At 33.3% G+C, this 25217-nt stretch overlaps 1 protein-coding gene and 1 pseudogene across 1 annotated transcript; both read left to right on the top strand.

Annotated features, from left to right (window-relative positions):
- The first annotated feature begins 1529 nt into the window (after positions 1–1529).
- LOC125368674 lies at positions 1530–6115 on the top strand (annotated as a pseudogene).
- A 5937-nt stretch (positions 6116–12052) lies between these two features.
- On the top strand, positions 12053–17916 carry LOC8280761 (SNF1-related protein kinase regulatory subunit beta-2). Its single transcript, XM_002522835.4, has 4 exons — positions 12053–12886; positions 13409–13587; positions 13679–13841; positions 17322–17916. Exons 1-4 carry the CDS (start codon positions 12632–12634, stop codon positions 17646–17648), a joined length of 924 nt encoding a protein of 307 aa, XP_002522881.1. The 5' UTR covers positions 12053–12631; the 3' UTR covers positions 17649–17916.
- Positions 17917–25217: the final 7301 nt, after the last annotated feature.

The following is a 25217-nucleotide window of genomic DNA, read 5'->3' as shown; positions in this document are numbered from 1 at the left end:
TGAAAATGTGTAGAGAGCTTTTGTTAATATTTTTCCAACCTTCTTTATAAGTATGTGGGGTGGCCTTTATATAGGCTTCCCACCTCCTAAACATGTGGTCAAGATTAATCCATCTAGAAATTTCTACAAGCTACTTATGTACAAGGCTTCCTTTGGAAGCTACTCTATGTACAAATAAGGGAAGCTTTTAGGCAGCTCCTTAGCTTGGCACACAGCCTTGCATCCTCTAGCAACTTTTAGGATCTTCCCTTGATTTCTTTGGACAGCCAACTTGGGCTAGGCAGCAGCATTGGACTGGGCATATGTTGAGCATATTTCTGCCCATGGACAAGCCTTGCCTCGCCCAAGATGAGTCGGGCTGTGACACTTAGCTAATGCTTAAAGGAGCTCTGTAATTATGGGTGTTTGTTACCTAAGAAGAGTTGTCTTAGTTGTGTTAGCCTCCTTCTTGTACTGAAAGTGATGTGAATCCAAGTTCAAAGCTTAAAGAGATCCAAGATCCATTAATAGTACAAGAAGGCCCAATCACAAGGTCTAAATCCAAGAAGCTTCAACAAGCCATATTAGGTTTAATTAGGGACATTTGGAAAGCCTAAGAACTTCAACCCAATAAGGCATCCATGGAGGCCCAAGGAATAATATTTAACTTGTTTTCATGTTAATAACAATTAGGGTTACATGTAGCCACCATACAAGTTAATGTGGTAATTAATACCAAGTAATGACTATCAATGTGGGTAGTGGTTATTAAGAGCCACTATATACAAGTTAATGCGGTAATTAACTTGGGTAATTAATACCAAGTAATGACTATCAATGTGGGTAGTGGTATCAGAGCATTGGCTCAAGATTGAGGTTTGCGTATCCAAAACTATCTTTTAATTCTCAATATCTTGTGTTCATCTTATATTTTGCACCTTTTGCCATCTATTGTTCTTGTTATTATTATTTTTATCTTTATTCTTCTTATCTCAAGATTTTGTTTGCATATATCAAAAAAAAAAATCGTCCTAAAAGAAAAAAATTGTTATCTTTGATATTCTTGTGTTAGATCTCAGATTACATAAAAAAAAATTGACTCTTCATATTCCATTGAGATCTATCTTTATAATTTTGTCTCTTTGTGTTCTTGATGATGTATCTTTGTTATTCATTTCTATTAGCCTATTTGTTACAAATTGTTCATTTCTTTAAGCCTACCTTTTTTTTTATCATTGATTACTACATTCTTGAAATTTTGTTTGATTGAGAAACTTAGTTCATCTAAGAAATCAAAAGGCAAATTTGAGAGGTAAAAGGCAAGAGTGTGAGATCATTAGAAAAAAAAAGCCAAAATTGAGTGTAAACACGAGTGGTATACATCAATTTTGAGTGAAACACGTGAGGGAGTGTTGTGAGATTGTTTCTTTCTATTTTTTTTTGTTAAAATTTTAGGTTTTACAATTATGTCAAAAGACACAAGTTCTTCTTCTACAAATGATCATGTGATTCAAGCTATGCAACAACAATTTGAAAGAATGTTTAATATGATGGCGGGAGTCAATGAAAAATTAGAGAAGTATGATGGCATCCTTAACCAATTACATGGAGAGCCTAGACAAAGGAGACGTCCACCAATTGACCAAGAGGACTATGAAGGAGAGGATGATTTGGATGATGATCAAGTCACCTTGTTGGGACAACGAATCAATCCTAGGAGACAAGCTCGGAGAGGACATCCAAATGATGATGTTGATCGCAACCTTGGAAGCATCAAAATGAAGATTCCTTCATTCCAAGGAAGAAATGATCCAGATGTGTACCTTGAATGGGAGAGGAAAGTGGAACTCATCTTCGAATGTCATAATTATTCAGAGGAGAAAAAGGTAAAACTTGCCGCTGTTGAGTTTAGTGATTATGCAATTGTTTGGTGGGATCAATTTTGCAAGGAAAGACGTAGATATGGAGAAAGACCCGTGGAGTCTTGGAGAGAAATGAAGCAAATCATGAGAAAGAGGTTTGTTCCAAGCCACTACTATAAAGAGCTTCATCAAAGATTACAAACTCTAATTCAAGGATCCATGAGTGTGGAGGAATATCACAAAGAAATGGAGAAGGCTATGATTAGAGCAAATGTGATAGAAGATCATGAAGCTACCATGGCAAGGTTCTTGAGAGGGCTAAACAAAGACATTGCTAATGTTGTTGATTTGCAACATTATGTGGAGATTGAAGATATGGTGAATTTGGCCATGAAAGTGGAAAGGCAATTGAAAAGAAAGAGGTATGATTCTAAACCAAATATGGGTTCTTCTTCTTCTTGGAAAAATTCTTGGGGGAAAAAGGATGATAAACCTTTTACTAAGTCAAAAGTGGAAGAAACTAAACCTAAAATTGACTTGGGTAATAAGGGAAAGGGTGAGAATCAACCAACCCAAACTAGGGGAATCAAATGTTTTAAGTGTTTAGGTAATGGGCACATTGCTAGGGAATGTCCAAATAAGAAAGCTATGATTCTAAGGAATGGTGATATTGAGTCGGAGAGTGAGGGGGATAATGATGATGATATGCCTTCTTTAGAAGATTGTAGTGATGTTGAATGTGCTAAGGGAGATAATCTTGTTGTTCAAAGAACATTGAGTTTGCAAAATAAACATGATGTCCATAGGGAGCAAAGGGAAAATTTGTTTCATACTCATTGTTTGATTTCTAACAAGTTGTGCAACATGGTTGTGGATAGTGGAAGTTGTACCAATGTAGCAAGCACTTTGCTAGTGGAGAAATTGAAGTTGCCTACTACCAAGCACCCAAGACCATACAAGTTACAATGGCTTAATGAAAGTGGAGTTGTAAAGGTAAATAAGTAAGTTCTAGTTTCGTTTCAAATTGGTAGATATAAGGATGAGGTGTTGTGTGATGTGTTGCCAATGTTGGCCGGACATATGTTGTTGGGGAGACCTTGGCAATATGATAGAAGGGCTAGTCATGATGGATTCAAAAATATGTATACTTTGACTATGGATGGAAAAAGGTTTAACCTTGGACCATTAACTCCAAAACAGATTTTTGAAGACCAAATGCGCATCAAGCAACAATATGAAGAAATGGGTTCTTCATTGGGAAACTGTTTGGGAAGGGAAACCTTTGAGAGTAAAGAAAAAGGTGAGATGAGTGAACCTAAAAATACCAATTCTCTGGACCAAAATGGGAAACACAAGGTGAGAGAAAACAAGGAAGGTTCAAATGAAAGAAAAATGAGTGTTTATGCAAAAATGAGCGATGTGAAGGAAGCTATGCTTTTGAGGCAACACATGCTTGTACTTATGTACAAGGAGATTTTGCATATTTCTAACGAAATAACCAATTGTTTGCCTAGTGTTGTTGTTAATCTTTTGCAGGTTTATGAAGATTTATTTCCGGAAGAAATTCCAAATGGTTTGCCACCTAAAAGAGGCATTGAGCACCAAATTGATTTCATACCCGGAGCAAGCATTCCAAATAGACCAGCATATAGTTGTAATCCGGAGGAGACCAAGGAAATCAAAAAGCAAGTAAGTGAGCTTATAGAGAAAGGTTATGTTCGTGAAAGCATGAGTCCATGTGCCGTACCCGTCTTGTTAGTACCTAAGAAAGATGGAACTTGGAGGATGTGTGTTGATTGTCGTGCCATCAACAAAATCACGGTGAAGTATAGACATCCCATTCCTAGGCTAGATGACATGTTGGATGAATTGCATGGTTCATATTTGTTTTCAAAATTTGATTTAAAATCTGGTTATCATCAAATTAGAATGAGAGAAGGTGATGAATGGAAAACAGGTTTTAAAACTAAACATGGTTTATATGAGTGGTTAGTAATGCCTTTTGGTTTAACTAATGCACCAAGCACTTTCATGAGATTGATGAATCATGTTTTAAGAGCATTCATAGGCAAATTTTTTGTTGTCTATTTTGATGATATCTTGGTTTATAGCAAAAATTTAGATGAGCATGTACAACATTTGACTTGTGTTTTTAATGTGCTTAGAGAAGAGAAGTTGTATGCAAATCTAAAGAAATGTTGTTTTTGCACTAATGAAATTACTTTTCTTGGAAATATTGTCAATGACAAGGGTATTCATGTTGATCAAAAAAAGGTAAAATTAATTAGAGAATGGCCAACACCCACAAGTGTAAGTGATGTAAGAAGCTTTCATGGTTTAGCTAGCTTTTATAGAAGGTTCATTAAGAATTTTTCTACCATAGCTGCACCTTTAACTGAATGCATAAAAAAGAATGTTGGTTTTAAGTGGGGAATTGAACAAGATGAGGCTTTTAACTTGGTAAAAGACAAATTAAGTTCTGCACCCTTGTTATCTTTGCCAAATTTTACTAAAAACCTTTTGAGATTGAGTGTGATGCAAGTGGCATAGGTATTGAAGGAGTTTTGATGCAAGAAGGCAAGCCCATAGCATTCTTTAGTGAAAAGCTAAGTGGAGCAACTCTAAACTACCCTACATATGACAAGGAGTTCTATGCATTAGTGAGCGTTCTAAAGACATGGCAGCATTACCTTGGCTACAATGAATTCATAAATTCACAAGGACCATGAGTCCTTAAAGTATCTCAAAGGACAAGGAAAGCTCAACAAGAGACATGCAAAATGGGTGGAATTCATTAAATCCTTTTCGTACATCATTAAGTACAAGCAAGGGAAAGAAAATGTGGTGGCCGATGCATTGTCAAGAAGGTATGCCTTGATCTCTAAACTTGATGCAAAATTATTAGGATTTGAATACATAAAAGATCTTTATTCTAATGATCCTGATTTTGCTAATGTTTATGGGGTATGTAAGAAAGGGGGTTTTGATAAGTTCTATAAGTTTGATGGTTTTCTTTTTCGGAAAAATAAATTATGTGTGCCACAAAGTTCTTTGAGAGAGTTACTTGTGAGAGAGGCACATAGTGGAGGTTTAATGGCACATTTTGGGATTAAGATAACTTTGGATATATTGGGTGACCATTTCTTTTGGCCACACATGAAAAGGGATATTGAGAGAATTTGTGAGAAATGCATTACTTGCAAATAAGCCAAATCCAAAGCAATGCCTCATGGTTTGTATACACCTCTTCCCATACCAAATGAACCTTGGGTAGACTTTTCTATGGACTTTGTTTTAGGATTACCTAGGTCCAAGGGAGGGAGAGATTCTATTTTTATTGTTGTAGACAGGTTTAGCAAAATGGCAAATTTCATTCCATGTCACAAGACAGATGATGCAACCCATATTGCGAATCTATTCTTCAAGGAGATTGTAAGGCTGCATGGAGTGCCAAGGACCATTGTGAGTGATAGGGATATCAAATTACTAAGTCACTTTTGGAAGACTCTTTGGGGAAAGATGGGGACAAAGCTTTTGTATTCTACAACTTGTCATCCGCAAACAGATGGACAAACAGAGGTGGTCAATAGGACACTTGCAACACTTTTGAGGGCTATCATCTAAAGAAATATGAAGAATTGGGAAGAATGTTTGCCACATGTGGAATTTGCTTACAATAGGAGTGTGCATGGTTCAACAAATTGCTCACCCTTTGAAGTTGTGTATGGATTCAATCCATTGACTCCATTAGATTTGCTACCATTGTCGTTGGACAAAGCTAATTTAGAGGGAAAACAAAAAGCTGAATTCATCAAGACTTTGCATGAGAAGGTGCGTGCAAACATTGAGAAGAAGACACTCCAATATAAAAAGCAACACAACAAAGGGAGGAAGCACGTCATTTTTGAGCCTGGAGATTGGGTGTGGGTGCACTTGAGGAAGGAAAGATTTCGTAACCAAAGGAAATCAAAGCTTATGCCAAGAGGAGATGGTCCTTTTAGAGTGTTTCAACGCATCAACAACAATGCCTACAAGCTAGAACTTCCCAGTGAGTATGGCAATGTTAGTGCTACTTTCAATGTTAGTGACTTGTCTTTGTTTGATGTAGGTGATGAAGATGATGGAGCTGATTTGTGGACAAATCCTTTTGCAGAAAGGGGAATGATGTGAATCCAAGTTCAAAGCTTAAAGAGATCTAAGATCCATTAATAGTACAAGAAGGCCCAATCAAAAGGTCCAAATCCAAGAAGCTTCAACAAGCCATATTAGGTTTAATTAGGGACATTTGGAAAGCCCAAGAACTTCAACCCAATAAGGCATCCATGGAGGCCCAAGGAATAATATTTAACTTGTTTTTATGTTAATAATAATTAGAGTTATATGTAGCCACCATACAAGTTAATGTGGTAATTAATACCAAGTAATGGCTATCAATGTGGGTAGTGGTTATTAAGAGCCACCATATAAAAATTAATGGGGTAATTAATACCAAGTAATGGCTATTAGTGTGGATAGTGGTTACTAAGGCCATTTAAGAGTAAAAGTAATCCTATATGTGTGAGTCTATTTTAGTAGTGTGTGCATGGACTTGTACTCTATATAAACAAGTCCTTTTCTTTCTTTTGGAGGAGGATTGAATTTGATATATGAAATTTTGTTTGAGTTTTATTGTGAGAAATTTTATCTTTAATTTCTTGCTTGAACTTTGTGACTTATCAAGCTTTATTCTAGCTTGTGGTGTCAAAATCTAAATCTTTGTTTTCTTGTTATTTATCAAACTTTCTTGTTTGTGGCATAAGAGGAAATTCAAAGTCTATCTTAGTATCTTTATCCTTGTTGGTAAAGGGGTTAAGTAGCATTCATCTTCTTACTTCAATCTTTGAACGATCCGAATTTGTGGATTAAATTGATAATTTCTAGTTTTCTTCTAATTCAACTTATCATAGTATTTTTGTTATTGGGGAGTTAATTGATGAAACCTACAATTCCCGTCATAAGTGGTACAGCGTGAGAATTTGTTTCGTACTCATTGTTTAATTGCTAATAAGTTATGTAACATGATTGTTGATAGTGGAAGTTGTACTAATGTTGCTAGTACTTTGCTTGTGGAGAAATTGAAATTACCAACTACCAAACACCCAAGGCCTTACAAGTTGCAATGGTTGAATGATAGTGGTGTTGTGAAGGTAAATAAGCAAGTGCTAATTTCTTTTTCCATTGAGAGATATAAGGATGAGGTGCTTTGTGATGTGGTTCCCATGTATGCCGAACATGTTTTATTGGGAAGACCTTGGCAATATGATAGGCGTGTGATTTATGATGGGTTCAAGAATCGATATTCCTTGACTATTGATGGACAAAAGTTCAATCTTGGACCATTACCTCCCAAGGCCATTTTTGATGATCAAGTGAGAATTAAACAACAATATGAAGAGCTTGAATCTTCATATGGGGAATATCAGGGGAGGGAGCAAGAAATAGAATTTTTGAATGATAATCTTTGTTTGCTCTTTGTGAGTGTTTTTGCTTAAGTTCTTGCATGAACTTTGAACTTATCAAACTATTTTTAGTTTGTGGCATTCTCTAACCAAAATCTTATGTTTAATTCATAACTTATCAAATCATACTTGGTTTATGGCGTTTGGAGTTGAATTCAAGTGCTAGTTTCATTGTTGGAACTAGTTTTTCCTATCTTCACTTGAGGAGATCCTTAGGTTTTGGAATCATCTTGATTGGAGAGTGTTTTCTTGCATTCTATATGTATCATAACTCATTAGTTATTGGGGTGTGTGGTTGCTAAGATGATGATTTCCTATCATTTGATGGAGATGAAACGCATCATGAGGAAGAGGTTCATTCCTAACTATTACTATAGAGATTTACATCAACGATTGCAAACTCTAAGGCAAGGAACCATGAGTGTGGAGGAGTACCACAAAGAAATGGAATGGCTATGATTAAAGCAAATATGGAGGAGGATAGAGAGGCCACCATGGCAAGATTCTTAAATGGTCTAGACAAGAATATTGCTGATCTTGTGGAGTTGCAACATTATGTGGAGCTTGAGGACATGGTGAATGTGGCCATGAAAATTGAAAGGCAACTCAAGCGAAAAGGTGCAAGTAAGTTTGATTCTAAACTTAATTCGAGTTCTAGTTCTTCTAATTGGAAATCGAATTGGAGTAAAAAGGATGATAAATTTGCTAAGCCTAAAGTGGATGAGAATAAGAATAAAAATGAAATAGGCAGCAAAAATAAAGTTGAGAATCAAGCTAATCAATTTAGAAGCTTGAAGTGTTTTAAGTGTCTTGGACATGGTCATTATGCACGTGATTGCACTAATAAGAGGACCATGATTGTTAGAGATAGAATTTTTGAATGATAATCTTTGTTTGCTCTTTGTGAGTGTTTTTGCTTAAGTTCTCGCATGAACTTTGAACTTATCAAACTATTTTTAGTTTGTGGCGTTCTCTAACCAAAATCTTGTGTTTGATTCATAACTTATCAAATCATACTTGGTTTGTGGCGTTTGGAGTTGAATTCAAGTGCTAGTTTCATTGTTGGAACTAGTTTTTCCTATCTTCACTTGAGGAGATCCTTGGGTTTTGGAATCATCTTGATTGGAGAGTATTTTCTTGCATTCCATATGTATCATAACTCATTAGTTATTGGGGTGTGTGGTTGCTAAGATGATGATTTCCTATCATTTGGTCCAAAATGAAGCAAATCATGAGAAAGAGGTTTGTTCCAAGCCACTACTATAGAGAGCTTCATCAAAGATTACAAACTCTAATTCAAGGATCCATGAGTGTGGAGGAGTATCACAAAGAAATGGAGAAGGCTATGATTAGAGCAAATGTGATAGAAGATCGTGAAGCTACCATGGCAAGGTCCTTGAGAGGGCTAAACAAAGACATTGCTGATGTTGTTGATTTGCAACATTATGTGGAGATTGAAGATATGGTGAATTTGGCCATGAAAGTGGAAAGGCAATTGAAAAGAAAGAGGTATGATTCTAAACCAAATATGGGTTCTTCTTCTTCTTGGAAAAATTCTTGGGGGAAAAAGGATGATAAACCTTTTACTAAGTCAAAAGTGGAAGAAACTAAACCTAAAATTGACTTGGGTAATAAGGGAAAGGGTGAGAATCAACCAACCCAAACTAGGAGAATCAAATGTTTTAAGTGTTTGGGTCATGGGCACATTGCTAGGGGATTGAATTTGATATATGAAATTTTGTTTGAGTTTTATTGTGAGGAATTTTGTCTTTAATTTTTTGCTTGAACTTTGTGACTTATCAAGCTTTATTCTAGCTTGTGGTGTCAAAATCTAAATCTTTGTTTTCTTGTTATTTATCAAACTTTCTTGTTTGTGGCATAAGAGGAAATTCAAAGTCTATCTTAGTATCTTTATCCTTGTTGGTAAAGGGGTTAAGTAGCATTCATCTTCTTACTTCAATCTTTGAACGATCCGAATTTGTGGATTAAATTGGTAATTTCTAGTTTTCTTCTAATTCAACTTATCATAGTATTTTTGCTATTGGGGAGTTAATTGATGAAACCTACAATTCCCATCATAAGAAAAAAAATAAAATGGTGGCTACATGTAACCCTAATTGTTATTAACATGAAAACAAGTTAAATATTATTCATTGGGCCTCCATGGATGCCTTATTGGGTTGAAGTTCTTGGGCTTTCCAAATGTCCTTAATTAAAGCCAATATGGCTTGTTGAAGCTTCTTGGATTTGGACCTTGTGATTGGGCCTTCTTGTACTATTAATGGATCTTGGATCTCTTTAAGCTTTGAACTTGGATTCACATCATTCCCCCTTTCTTCAAAAGGATTTGTCCACAAATCAGCTCCATCATCTTCATCACCTACATCAAACAAAGACAAATCAGTAACATTGAAAGTAGCACTAACATTGCCATACTCACTTGGAAGTTCTAGCTTGTAGGCATTGTTGTTGATGCGTTGAAGCACTCTAAAAGGACCATCTTCTCTTGGCATAAGCTTTGATTTCCTTTGGTTAGGAAATCTTTCCTTCCTCAAGTGCACCCACACCCAATCTCCAGGATCAAAAATGACTTGCTTCCTCCCTTTGTTGTGTTGCTTTTCATATTGGAGTGTCTTCTTCTCAATGTTTGCACACACCTTCTCATGCAAAGTCTTGATGAATTCAGCTTTTTGTTTCCCCTCTAAATTAGCTTTGTCCAACGGCAATGGTAGCAAATCTTATTAAAGTTTCTCATCTTCTTTATTTTTTTTTGTGCCGAATTCTTCTTGTTTCAATATTTTCCTTCTAAGTACTCTTTCTTTTCAAAGTTTACACCTTTGTACTCATAAAGTAAAACTTCGTTGTCCCTTGCTAAAAAAAATTGTGTTGTTCATAATTTCTTTTCACTTGTGTTATTATCATTAAAAAAAAAAATCAGAAGATAAAAAAAAAAAGAAAGTTTGGACGGCATAGAAATCCTATTCTATTATTTTATTTTATTGCTTTCTTGTGTCTAGCTACTTTAAATTTGGCCTTACCTAACAACTTAATCTAGACCAACCTTTTTTTTGTCTTTTCACTCCATTGAGGAGTATCACAAAGAAATGGAGAAGGCTATGATTAGAGCAAATGTGATAGAAGATCATGAAGCTACCATGGCAAGGTTCTTGAGAGGGCTAAACAAAGACATTGCTGATGTTATTGATTTGCAACATTATGTGGAGATTGAAGATATGGTGAATTTGGCCATGAAAGTGGAAAGGCAATTGAAAAGAAAGAGGTATGATTCTAAACCAAATATGGGTTCTTCTTCTTCTTGGAAAAATTCTTGGGGGAAAAAGGATGATAAACCTTTTACTAAGTCAAAAGTGGAAGAAACTAAACCTAAAATTGACTTGGGTAATAAGGGAAAGGGTGAGAATCAACCAACCCAAACTAGGGGAATCAAATGTGTTTGGGTCATGGGCACATTGCTAGGGGATTGAATTTGATATATGAAATTTTGTTTGAGTTTTATTGTGAGGAATTTTGTCTTTAATTTCTTACTTGAACTTTGTGACTTATCAAACTTTATTCTAGCTTGTGGTATCAAAATCTAAATCTTTGTTTTCTTGTTATTTATCAAACTTTCTTGTTTGTGGCATAAGAGGAAATTCAAAGTCTATCTTAGTATCTTTATCCTTGTTGGTAAAGGGGTTAAGTAGCATTCATCTTCTTACTTCAATCTTTGAACGATCCGAATTTGTGGATTAAATTGGTAATTTCTAGTTTTCTTCTAATTCAACTTATCATAGTATTTTTGCTATTGGGGAGTTAATTGATGAAACCTATAATTCCCATCATAAGTGAAAAAAAAATTGATGTTAATCTTCAATGATGACTTAGAATCTTCTTTATCTTTGAGATGCTTAAGAAAGGTGTTAGTCAACATATTAAACTCTTCAAGCCCATGCTTAAATGCTTCAAAGCTGATTCTTAAAGATTTGTTCTCTTTTGACAATTCAGCAATAAAAACTTGACTTGGTTGTCTATTTAACCTTTTAGGTTTAGATTTAGAAGAATAAAAATTTTGTCTACACTCTTCATAACAATTATTTCTTTGACCTCACATCTTAACATAAGATTGATAATGAAGATTTCGACATTGTCTAATGAACTCAACTTCATGAAACATTTCTTTTTCTTTTAATATTCTATTTCTATATATATTTTAATTCTATATTTTATTAAATTTTTTATATAATAATTACAATATCCTGTTTTTATATAAATTTTATTTTTATAATACTAGTATTTATCGTTTTTCATTAAATTTTATCACATTAGTATAATTTTGGTAAATACCATTTTTCTTATATTTATATATATTATAACAAACACATTATAAATTTTATATAGTTAATGTTTATAGTTTTTAATTTTTTATTGATAAAAATTATAAAAATAAAAATTATTAATATAATTATAAAAATAAACATAAATATAAAAATTTTATTTAATTAGATAAAATATTTTATTTTTAATATCTAAATATAAAAATTGTGCTTTGTAAATTGAAAGCACTATCAGTGATATTTTTATTTAATTATGTAATATTCTATGATAAAAATTGTATTGTGATTTTTCGTTTAAATTTAATAAAAGATAGTAGTTTTTCTTATAGAAAGTAATTTGTTTATGGGAAAAAAAGACTTTGTCAAATGATGACGTGACCATCATCCCCCCTCTCTCTCTCAATTTATTTATCAGGTAAATAGAACTAAAAGAAAAAGAAACACATAATACACAATAAATCAAGCTATCAATTGGCCCACTGCCACCACCACCACCACCACCGCACCCACACCCCTTCATTTCAATTCTTCATCAAATCTCTCTTTCCAAGCTCATCGGAAAAAAGAAAACAAAAAGAAACTAAGTCCTTTTTTCACTTTTTCACCTTCTTTCTTTCTTTGTATATCTTTTTCTTTATTTTTTATATTTACCTATCTTATAACTGCTTTTACTCTGCTATGAGTTCTCATACATATTGCCTATTTACCTATTATCAGTTTGTTCCAAGAATTGTCCAAATTAGGAATCTTTATAGCCAAATGCTTGATGGGTTGCTGTTAATTTAGTCTGGTTTCGTTTTCATTTTGTTTTAAATATTTGTAGTTGATGGGTTTGGGGTAATTAGTAATAGGCGTTGGATATAATTTATAAATAACTAATAATCAGGAATCTACTAATTAATAATAATAATAATTGTAAGTGGAAGTTAGCAGATAACAATTAATATATTTAAATAGAATGGGAAATGTGAATGGAAGAGGAGAGGAAGATGGAGAAAATAATATTATTAACAATAATAAAAGTCCATCAGGATCAAGCCGTGGTGGTGGGATTGGAGTTGTAGTTGATGAAGAAGGTGGATGTGGCACTGATGGTGTAGTTGTACCAGATGGGTCCCGCCTTGCTTACCTTCCTCCGCCTCCTGAGTTGATGGGTCAGTCCCCTCCTCATAGCCCTAGGGCCACTCACTCTCCTCTCATGTTCACTCCCCAGGTCTGTTTTTCTTTTATTTTTCTTTTCAGATATAGTTTTTAGGTCTTTGATATGGATTTACTTTACCATGCAATTAATTGATGCTTATGTTGTTTAACATCATTTACATTGTTGCTTTTAGAAAGGGTTGAAAATTATACGAAGAATCTTGATTGCTTGCTTATTTGGTTTTTGAGGATTTGTAGAGGTGATGGTGTGTCTGTGAATTATTGTGTTTGATGGGCTACACGTTTCATTGGCTAATTTGTGTAGAAATCATGGCAGAGAAAATTGTTTAACCTACTTTGAATGTTGGTTGAAAGCTTCTATCTTTGGTATTGGATTGCTGAGTGGATATGATTTGTGGCTACTAAAACATTTGATAGCTCTTTCGATGTGCCATGAAATGCTGAGATTTGATTTCTCTGTACAATAAGAAAAACTGTTGATGTTAATTTCAACAGGATCAGATCTTGTTATATGCATATAGGATTCAGTCTTGAGAGCCATTGTTCTTTGTGATTCATTGCTTCCTTTTTCCAGGTTCCTGTGGTTCCGCTACAAAGACCTGATGAGATCCAAATTCCAAGCAATTCATGGATGCAAACTAATGTTGGGTATGAAGACATATGCGACGAGCAAGGAATCCCAACTATGATCACATGGAGCTATGGCGGTAAGGAAGTAGCTGTTGAGGGATCATGGGATAACTGGAAAATGAGGTTGTGGAAATTCTATGATTCTAATTTGAGATTTATTGGACTAGCAACCACTTTTTAACTGCCTAACATATCCTTATACTTTGTTGGTCAGGATTCCTTTGCAGAGATCTGGCAAAGACTATACTATTATGAAAGTACTGCCTTCTGGGGTTTACCAATACAGGTTTATCATTGATGGGCAGTGGAGGTACATCCCTGACTTGCCTTGGGCCCAAGATGATACTGGCAATGCTTACAACATTTTGGATTTGCAGGTAACCATTTTATTCTCGTTTATTTCGTGCACATTTCACGTATGGGACATGAATGGGAGTCATACTATGAAGCTTTCCGAATGATATGCGCATGGAATTAACATGCTACACTTTCACTGGCATTTTGGTATCAGATTAGAGAGTAAATAATTTTTTGTTGATACAGTTATTAATTCATTGAACACAACCTTCAAATGGCCCTTTGTTTAACTTGGGGTGAGAACCATAATGCACTATCCACTTTTTAGCAAGTATACATCAAAACATAGAATAAGAAACATGTATATAACAAATTGTGTGTCCCCAACTAGTGTTGGACAAAAGCATAGTTGAGTTAAGTTGTAGTTATGTGCAAACAGTTTGTATGTTGGTCATAACCGTCAAAGTTAACTTTCCTCCCTTTTCTTTTAACCTTAATCCACCTTTCTTCTTCTTCTTCTTCTTTTCCCAAGCCTTTAGAACTTTTCAGTATTAACAAGTCTGTTTTTCTTGGTAGTTCCATCATCCATAGGCACATTAAGTGCAATTTCAAGTTATCCATCATAGCTGCTGCTCTATGCAGGAGTTCTTTTTGCGGGAGTATTACTTTCTGTGAAGAAAAACTGGCACTTAATTCATGTCTTCCTGTGTTAGAAAATAAGTAATTACTGAGTTTATATTATTTTACCGAATATAGATGCAATATGACATATTTAGATAGCATAGCTGGCCTTTCCATGCAGATTTATACTAAGTAAATTTTTTTTTATAATAGCACCTAAAACTTGAAACTGCATTTCTGCCTATGAATGACGGCACCAAGAGAATCAGACTTGTCAATGTTGAAGGAGTTCTTTTGTGGGATTATTACTTTCTGTGAAGAAAATTATGAATGGTTGCTTAATTAAGGTGTCTTAAATCAAGCTTATACAATGTTGAGAGATGCAAAACTGCCATTTATTTGATTTCTTTCTATGTTAGAAGAAAAGTAATTTCTGAGTTTTTATCATTTTACCGAGTGTAGATGAAATATGTGTATGTAGATATCATAGCTGGCCTTTCCATATAGATCTGTAATGAGTAAAATTCCTTATCAGACTGATGAATTCTTGAATTTGATATGATCTGATGTTTAATGTAGCTTATCTCTTGGTTCCTTGATCTTGTGCCCTTTCACTTTATCAAAAGTAAAGAAGATAAAATTTGAAAGGATATCGTAGCATTTATGTGGTGATGATCTCAAGAAAACTATTCTATGACTTTGTTAATTCATTATTGCATCATTTTTATATAAATCAGAGCTAAAAGCTAAAGTATTTCTAATCTACCCATATAGTAGTTTGATTAAGCATGAGTGAGCTGAGATTTGTGGTAAACACTCAAGAATTAGAAGCGTAATCTTTGTTTAAAAAGCAGTATATTTTAAAGTGGTTGAGCAGGAACTATGTTCAATACTGAACATTGTTTTGAGGTAAAGATTATGATAGTTATAGCATTATTAATAAGTTACACGCTGCTTTTCACATTTCTAGCTTCTAGAGAAATTCTGTTAGTGCCACTGAATCACAATACTCAGTAGGTCCATACATATGTTGCTTTTTTAACTGTGATCTGAGAATATTCAATTGCTGAGGTAAGCTTTTATTTATGTTCTGTAGTTTTATGCTTAAACAATGTTATGCAGACAGTTTTGCTCAATTTTCTTTTTGGGTAATTACAAACTTAGTGTTTGAACTTCTTATAATTTAACAATTGAGTGTCTAAATTTTATTTTATTACAATCAAGCATGTGAACCTGTAAATTATATTCAAACAATTAGCTTTAGCAGGTTACTTGGTTAAGTGGACAAAATGGACCCCAATACTTGTTGAATGTAGGATTAGTTAATAGCTGAGCTGGTTCCAGTCACACTGTAGTTTCAAAAGTACCCCTCCAAAGCTTTAACCTAATAAAAGGTAACACCTTCTTAAAAAAAAAGTGCAGCCACCATCCGTGTTTTGGTGTTCGGTAGAATACTCAGCCGCAATCACCTCTCTCTACAACCACTCTCACTACACATAAACCAGTTGAAACAAATTCACTCCCTCTAACCAACAAACATCCCTCTATTGCTATAATTCTTGTCAAAAAGCTCTTCAATTTATCTTACATTAACTATGCTCGCCAAGTATTTGATCAAATTCCTCAACCAGGTCAAATTCTCTGTAATTTTCTCATCTTCGCATATTTCCGAACTTTCTTTCAATATATGCTAATTGCTTTGGTTCTAAAGAAAGAACCAAACCCCATTTCATAAGATCTATAAAATAATCAACATAAACTAAATGCAATCTATTCAAAAAAAACTGTAGAAGCATAATGACAGAGAAAAAGAACCCTCTATATTAGAAAAAGCTAGAAAGAGAGAAGATGGTACCAAGAAAAAGAACTTATGGATAAAGAGCCTCAAGAGACCAACATATACATTATTATGTTGTGAGTAATTAATAGAAGCCATTCTTGCTGTGACAATGGACTCTGCTTGAGGGTATGTTCGGCGTTAAAATTCATACTTAAGATCATGATTATAGGCCGTAAAATTGGCTCTCTCGATTTGCGGAATTAAGAGAGTGAGGGAAGTATCATGTGAAAGGAGTACCAAAGCAATTAGATAGTTACATTTCTCAATTAAACCCATTTGATAAAGACCCATCAAATTGTTTGGATTTCTCTGTTTGTTTGAATTTCAAGAGTTGAAAGAAAGAGCAATCATGGAATACAAATGGTAAAGGAGGTGGAAGAAGAGTGGCGACAAAGGCAGAGATGGTAGTAATGAAGAGATAAAAGAAGAAATAAAATTAATACAAGAATAATTACCAATTCAGATACTGTAGTAATTCAACTTATCAATTAGAGGCACTTTTTATCCACATAAGAAGTGACCTGAAAATAACCTGCTAAAATCATTTGTTTGATTACTATTTACAAGCTCACACACTTGATTGTAAAGAATAAAAAGATTAAACACTTAACTGTCAAATTTTAGGAAGTTCCAACACAATTATTCATTTTCTTTTCAAATACTGCAGTTTTATATAACACATGCTATTATGTACTTTGCTGATGTTTATGAATAACATCATATCTTGAGCAAATTCTTTTGTAGATACTGTTCTTGAATCAAATAGCATTACTGTAGTCCATTCATCACATTTGTAAGACCTATATGTTGCCACTTGTTTAGTTTCTATCAATCTTTGCAAATAGAGTGTGCAGCTTTGTTCAAAGATTGACCAATCAGCCTTGTTATATAAGCAATGTGGTAGGAACAGTTTCATTCTTGTAATTATTTATGTGCACATCCACATGTGATCATACATAAATAGACATACATAACCCTTTCTGTTCCTTATGTCCTGTGGCTCCTGCCAGTTATATTTTGTACAAAGTTTTTGATTGAGTGAAAAATAAGTGTCATCAGTTGATGTTAGGGTTAATTTAATATAGTGATCTTTTTGTAGGAGTATGTTCCAGAGGACCTTGAGAGTATATCTAGTTTCGAACCACCTCAGTCTCCAGAATCGAGCTACAGCAATTTGCAACTGGGAAACGACGAGTTTGCAAAGGAGCCTCCATTTGTTCCTCCACACTTACAGATGACACTGCTCAATATGCCATCATCCTACATGGAGATGCCAACTCCTTTATCGAGACCTCAACATGTGGTGCTTAATCATCTGTACATCCAAAAAGGGAAGGGTGGTCCTGCTGTGGTGGCACTTGGTTCAACACATCGCTTTCTGTCCAAGTATGTGACGGTGGTGCTCTACAAGTCTTTGCAGAGGTGATAACATATGGCTTTAATATGGGATTCTAGTCTATATTCCCTGAATGTAGTAGTGAATACAATTTTTAAGAGAAGCTACGCCAATAGCAATCGAGTAAGCATAGGAAAGTCGTTCGTTCTATGGTTATTTCAAAATACAATGTATTTCCACATGACGTAAATGCTTGATAGCCATGTTTACTTGTTTTGGTTGTCAATGTGTAGAAATTATTACAAGACTGAATGTTTAGAGTTCTCTGCAATGGAGGAAAGAGGTCTTATTCTCTTTATTAGGCTTTTCCGCACGTCGAGGCTCCAGTTACTCGCTGTTTTTTGTTTTTGTTTTTATCTGTTTTGGAACCAAAAAGCAATTAATAAATCATTTATATAATTATTTTATATAATTCTTGTCAATAATATGATTCATGAAATTCTGCTGCCTGCGTGAATAAAATGGTACCAGGCTACCAGAGTTATGTCGACTACGCTCAAATAAAGCAACAAGTACTTGTTTCAAATAAATAATTATTGATCTTCTGTCGGGTTAATTATCAGGAGACTGGGCTTGAAGAAGATGTTAGGGTTTCACCTGCAGGCTGCAGCAATTTGTACTGGTTTGGTTGGGCTTCATGCTTTAAGATTGTTTTTCAGGGTGGGCTACGATCATTTTTCACTTGTCCCCCTATCTGATTCCATGACTTTTCAAGGCCTTTCTCAAAATTTTTCCAATTCTCACAATTGAGACCGCCCTTGAAAAGGTTGAGAGATTTGGGGAACCCACATCTTCCAATAAAAAAAATTTATTAAAAAATTTATTTTACTTTAAAAAAAAATATAAGAGAAGAAATAAAATAAAAAAAGAAATTTATTTTATTTTATAAAAAATTCAAGAGACGAAATAAAATAAAAATAATAAAGTTGAAGAAAGTATTTTGATATTATAGAATACAGTGACAAATTAATATAAAATTTATTTAGAAATTTTATCTATTTTGATAAAATTTTATTTAGCTATAATCAATTTTATAATAAAAAATTTAAATTTATAACTATAAATTTTATAAATTTTAACCAAACACAGTATAACTAATATTTTCATACTACAAAATTAGAATATATAAAACATACAAACTATCAATAGACACATAATTAATTTGTTATTTCATACTACAAAATTAGAATTTTATGGTAATTTTCTATGTTAACATGCACATGTCCATTATTATATTATCTTAATAGATAATGAAAAATAATATTTTATTGAGATTTTATTAGCACGACTGCATGTGCTCAAAATCCAACATAAATGCTTGATGGAATAACAGGGAGCTAGTTTGTTGAAAGACAAATTGGAATTTGATTGACCGGAGGAATGTCAGAACCCAAAAGGATCCAACGGAGAAGCAGCAAAGTTTACACGTAAATTTGGTCATCATATGGCAATCTAGAAAGAATTTTATTTTCTTGGAAATGTATTGTCCTGACATGTATAAATGATATATTGAATTCGTTTTGGTTTTTGCCTTTTCGGCAAAGGGAGAACATGTGTACGCATTTATGTAATTTAATAATTATGTCAAAAGTTCATATAATAAATTCAATTAAATCTATAAATTCTAAAATAGTTCAATTACTCTCTCGGTTCTATTTTTAGAATGATTATGATTAAGGTGTGATTAATGACTTTAGTTTTTAAACATTGAGTGATTAATACGATAGATAAATCAATCAATATAAATATAATAATTAATAAATATTAAATGTAATCTTCTTCTTCTTACTCTTTTCTTTTTTCATTGCTAATATATTGATATATAAATTACTTCTTAAATTTCTCTCAAATAGAATGGCTACGAATTAATGGTTAAATCTTATCCATGTGAAAAGGACAAAAATGTTGAGTTAAAACTAAAAAAATTCAGGTTTCATCATCAAAACTCAGTTGTATTTGTTGTGGCCAATGCATGCACAAGCTTAGGGACTATACAAATAAAGTTATAAGGGTCTTGCCGCTATTTTATTTTTAAAAGAAATATCAAATGAACAGTGGAGTTGACATTTTATAATTAGAGAGATTAAAAAAGAGAGAAATACGAAATAATAGAAATAATGATATATATGAATACGTTCGAAGAGCAATGAGTTCTTCTTTTTTTGCTTTTTTGTAATTGGCTGTAGCCTTTTTACTATCTTCTAAGAAAATGGCAAGTGATATGTTATGGGTGTTTTATAAACTAATCTTATTTTAATAAATTTTTGTTGCATGTATTAATTTAGAAGAAATTTGTTTGATTTGTAGTAAAAAAATAGATAATTGCAACTGATATTTTGAACATGCACCACCTAAGATGTTTGATGAATTTTGTTTTGCTCTTACTGATAGTTTTAATAGTTGTGATGCTAATGGATTTGATATTATACTCAAGATAGTATACATATACTATATATATAAAAGAAATACCAAAAAATATATATAAATACTATTTTGGTATACTATAAAATTTTATGTATATTGTGTATACATTATTGTTTCTTTTTATTTATATGTTTAGAAATACATAGTGAATAATGAGAGGAAGGAGAATGAATTTATAGAATGATCAAAGAAAGAGTAAGTGGATCATTATACAACTAGCAAAGAAATGAGATGACATGAGATATTAATTCAAGACTTGTTGGCTAGTTATTTAGTTCAATTTGCTTCTTTCTTTTCTTGTAATAGTGCTACCCATGTATGGACAATCAATGAAATGACCATTTAAGTTGGCCAATAAATTAGATTAAATGTGATTATGTTATATATTGATGATATTTGATAATATACTTGTTCTAAAAAATTGGCTAAACTTTTAAATAGCGGTCCAGTTTATAATTATGTAGATACCAAAGGTACAAAATAAAAATCAAATAACAGTTTTAGATACCATTTATATATTATACGTATATCAAATATATATAAAACATATACTACAATCTATGAAATGTATACTTTTACTTATGTTTTTATAAGGATATAAACATAGTAAGTATACTATATATAAGAAAAATATATTAACATAAATTGAAGATATTCCATCACATTAAATGAACATTGATATTATATTTCTATTATTACTGAAAAAAAATTTCAAAATGAAAATATGTTAAACAAATTGAAATTTTGATTAAGAGTTACTTAACATGTGTTTTTTTTTTTTTTTTGAAATATGTAAAGTATACTTAACATATAGCTGACATACACATTTCATACTTAAAAAGATAAGTGTATTATATACTATTTTCTAAGAGTTTATATTTTATTTTTATAAATCTGTAATCTGTATAAATTAAAATAGTTGTAAATACCAAATATATTTAATATATATCATACATTTGTTGAGCGTATACCATTTGCTGCTACTTTATGCTTTCTTTAAAAGGATAAATATTTGAAGTATACTATAAATATATGTGATAAATACTAAAATAAGTGCAATTTATACTTTTTTCTCGGAGTTTTACCTTTTTAATTTTCTATCTTTAACAAGCGTATGCTCTATGCTTGCCTCGTCTGAGGATCCTGCACACCAGAAACTTGTTAGTCTTGTACTCGTATTGGTATCAGAGCCACTTGGATTCCGGAAAAGAAACATCATTTGCATAAAAAAGAATTTTAAAATTATTTTAATCTGCATCATACCACTGATAAACAAACTTGTTCATTTATGCACAGTAGTAAGTCCCGTCTAGTGTAAGGACAGTAAAACTGGTGGCTTGGTTCATGTTTATTTAGAAAGTTATCTTGGTCTATTTTAAAATGAATTTAGAACCTTTTTTCTGTAGATCTTCTTCTTTCTCAAACTCTTCTACCTCTGAGTCTTCAAGGTATAAAGGTTTAGTAAATAGTGAAAAAATCACTATTGAAGATTTTTCAAAGCATATTGATGATTGGAAAATACCCAAGGTTCAAAAGAAATAAATTTATGAGTTTTCAAAGTTTCCTCTCTTCAAAACTGATTTTACTATCAAAACTGAAGAAAGAGATATCCAGATTTCAAAGCCTTTTGAAGAAATTTATCTTTTAAATCCGAAGACCCTCCAGAAGCATAAAGAAAAAGACTATAAGTATATCCATATAGGCCTTGTTCAGGTAGGAATAAGCCCTTTACCAGAGAAGGTTTAGATACTTCCATCTTAGCAGTCCTTAGAAATGCTAGGTTTATAAATTTTTATGATTGTTTGTTAGGTATTGTTGAGTCAAGCCTCAATAAAGGACCAATTTCTTTCAATTGTTTTCCAAACATTACAATTTCATTAAATGATAAAAATATTTTAAAGCGTTCTTCAAATAAAGACACAAAATTATAAAATGCTTGAAGAATATATTCCGATAGCATTGATTTTCAAAATACATTACAAAGCCATGATTTCTGCTTTTAGTTCAAAACACAAACTCCATTCACCAAAAGGAGAAACCTTATTCCTATAAACAGATCTTTTCAAATCCAATGCAACTATTCCAAAAATAATTCAATGGAAAGATATCACTCTTCCAGAAGAATGGATCCTTGAAGGTGCAACGCAACCTGAATCACCAAAGCAAACAGAGCCAAATACAAATCTCAAAAATATAACCCAGTTTCCAGATGAAAAAGTAAAGCTTACATTCAACAGGAAATCAACCTCTTCTGGATTTTCTGATGATGATTCTTCAACATCGACCATAGATATTGGAAGGGTATCAAAAATACTTTTTGTTATTTATGCTCCTTACAAAGAACCAACTCCATCTCAAACACAACCAAGATTTTCAACATCTGATATACCAAGCTCAAACACTATATTACAGAATGTTGATTACCAAAGTAATATCCCCAGACCCGTCTACAATGAACCAAAGAAAGAAGATAAGGATTTAGAGACCGTCTCTACCCCTCTTCACCATCACCATCTGCAATAACACAAAATCTAGAAGCAGAAATCAACATAATTTTAAAAGATTTTCAAATCAATAAAAAGCTTTTACATGAAGATTTTTATTCAAAGAAAAACCATTCTAAAAAACTTTGGTTTTTTAAGCATTTTTTACAAGAAAAAGACAGCATTCAAGAGAGATACTATCAATTTTGCATAAAAAACAAGATCCAAATCAAATTTTTTAATTGGTTTCAGATTTATTGCAAAGAAAATAGTATTCTTTATCCTTTCAAAGAAAAGCTTATTAGTCCTGTTACTGTAAGAAATAAGGCTCCAGAGTGGAAGGTCGAGAAAAATCAAACCATCCTGTCTGAACACCCTCCCCTTAGGAAAATAACCATCCCTTACGGAGAGAATGAAATAAAGGCTACTCCTTACAAATTGATAGGAGAAGATCTTGAGAAGAATGTCAAGAATATTGTTCAGCAGAACAATTTCTCGAATACCTATCTTAACACAATAGGGAAGCAGCTTGTTAGGATAGAAAGTCAGATCCAAAAACCTCCTGTAGTCTTCACCTCTCCAATCCCCAATACTGATCATCCAAAAGAGATAAGCTAATCAGAAAAGCTCAAAAATCCAGTCTTCAAACCCTAAATCTCAAAGCCTAGCCAAGATCAATTTCAGAAGCAAACCGGTTTGCTAGAAAGCGATCGAGGACAATTTTAGTAAATTAGCCACTTCTGAGTCCTCCAAAAACTTAGTGCCAGATACTCCTCAAAGCAGTAGGAATATCAGTGCTATAGATCAAGCCCAATGTGATGAATCCAATGATTCAGAGCTTGAAAGTGTTACTGAAAAACTCTCCAACATCAACAGATTGGGATGACAAGCCCCTAGATTGACCCGGCATACTTCTAAGAATACCGCTCCAGATCTAAGAATAGAAAATAGGAATAATATCCTAACCCAATCTAGATTCAATGCCTCTTCCGTCTATGAATGGAATATAGATGGAATGTCAGAATACAACATTCTTGGTCTCTTACAACAGATGACCATAGCGGCCAATGCCTACAAAATCCAAAGTGGTACCTCTGATAGAGCCATTGTTGAACTCCTCATAGCTGGATTTTCTAGCCAACTTAAAGGATGGTGGGATTACCATCTCACACAAATACAACAGCTCCAGATCCTAGGTGCTATCCAAACCACAATAGAAGGGACTCCCATCTTAGATGAACTAGGAAATCCAATTGAGGATGTTGTGTCAACCCTAATTTTGACGATTTCCCTCCACTTCATAAGAAACCCTTCTCTTCTAAAAGATAAGAATGTTGAGCTCCTTAGTAATCTAACCTGTAAAAAGCTTAGCAATTTCCAAGCTTATAAAGATACCTTCCTGACCAGAGTCATGCTTAGGGAAGATTCAGACCAACCTTTCTGGAAAGAAAAATTCTTAGCTGGTGTGCAGGATCCTCAAACGAGGCAAGCACAGAGCATACGCTTGTTAGATCTTAAACTATGAATGGAAGATAAGATAATAAATTTATTAATAAATGAACAAATATACAAACTTTGGAATAAAAACTTTCAACAAAAGAAAGCTTTAAACAAAAGAAATATAACTTACAAGAGGAAATGAATACAAGAGGAAGGTGATTTTCTCACTCACTCTCACAATCTCTCTTTTCTCACTATATTTCTAATGGTATGACTTGAAGAATACAAGAGTCTTTTGTTATTTTTCAGTCTGCCTTCTTCTTTGGAAAACTCCTCTATTTATAGAGGTCTTCAGCCTTAAAGCTTTGGATGCTCTTCTTTGGATGCTCTTCATAGTGGAATGAAGGGCTCCACGTCTTTTGTATTCTTTTGATAATGGAGTAAGATGCTCCACTACTTTTGCAGAAGTTGTTTGCCACGCTTTGGAGAAGAATCTTTTGCTTTTTAAAGAGTCTTTTGTCTTTTTTATTTATTTATTTATTTATTGGGCATTTGGCCCATTACATAAATATTTTGGGCTGCCATTTCTGGTTTTCAACCCAAGGGCTATACAGAGGTATCATTTGATGGGCTTGAATATCCCAAAACAGTCATCTTCATTCGAGTCACCATCTAGGTCTATTGCTGCTGAGCTGGTGCTAGAAGAGGAAGATGAAGCTTTCGATTTTCCTTTGGAAGAGGCGGTTTTCGACAACTGTTTGATCAATTGTAAGAAATCTTCTTCTGTTTGAGCCACCGCTAGCTTTAGAATAATGAAGGACTTCTGTGCCAGGAAAGTGGTTTGTTCTTTCGGAGGTGGCAAGAAGCTATCCTTTGAAAGGAAACTTTGTATCAACTTTAGTGATAATTTTTCTTGGTGGTTAAATTTATCTCACCATTTGACTTTGAATCTTCGTGCAAGGATGATTTCTCCATCTGCTGCTTGATTGAAATGGAAATACCATACACATACCCAGGGGAGAAAAAAGTTTGAACAAAATAGAAGTAAAGGAGGAAAACGTCTTTCTATTTTGTTTGGTTTATAGTGGGCTTTGAATAAGTTAAACAGAGATAGAACTTCTGGAATTATGGTCTCAGGAACATTGCCATAAAAATTCCACCATTGTTTAAACCAATATGGGATCTTTGAAGTTTGGATTGAGCTTGTATTGAAGTAGAAAAGCCATGAATAGCTTTGTCCTTCATTTTGAAG

The sequence above is a fragment of the Ricinus communis genome, chromosome 10, assembly GCF_019578655.1.
Source record: "Ricinus communis isolate WT05 ecotype wild-type chromosome 10, ASM1957865v1, whole genome shotgun sequence".
NCBI classification, from domain to species: domain Eukaryota; kingdom Viridiplantae; phylum Streptophyta; class Magnoliopsida; order Malpighiales; family Euphorbiaceae; genus Ricinus; species Ricinus communis.
Note: the sequence above shows the minus strand (reverse complement) of the source record. Positions and strands in the feature narration are given on the sequence as shown.

What these genes read in the sequence shown, in the direction of transcription:
- LOC8280761 (XM_002522835.4), top strand. Translation starts at nt 12,632, where the DNA reads ATGGGAAATGTGAATGGAAGAGGAGAGGAAGATGGAGAAAATAATATT. An exon ending in CTCTCATGTTCACTCCCCAG is followed by an intron (nt 12,887 to 13,408) that starts GTCTGTTTTTCT and finishes TCCTTTTTCCAG; the next exon opens with GTTCCTGTGGTTCCGCTACA. An exon ending in ACAACATTTTGGATTTGCAG is followed by an intron (nt 13,842 to 17,321) that starts GTAACCATTTTA and finishes ATCTTTTTGTAG; the next exon opens with GAGTATGTTCCAGAGGACCT.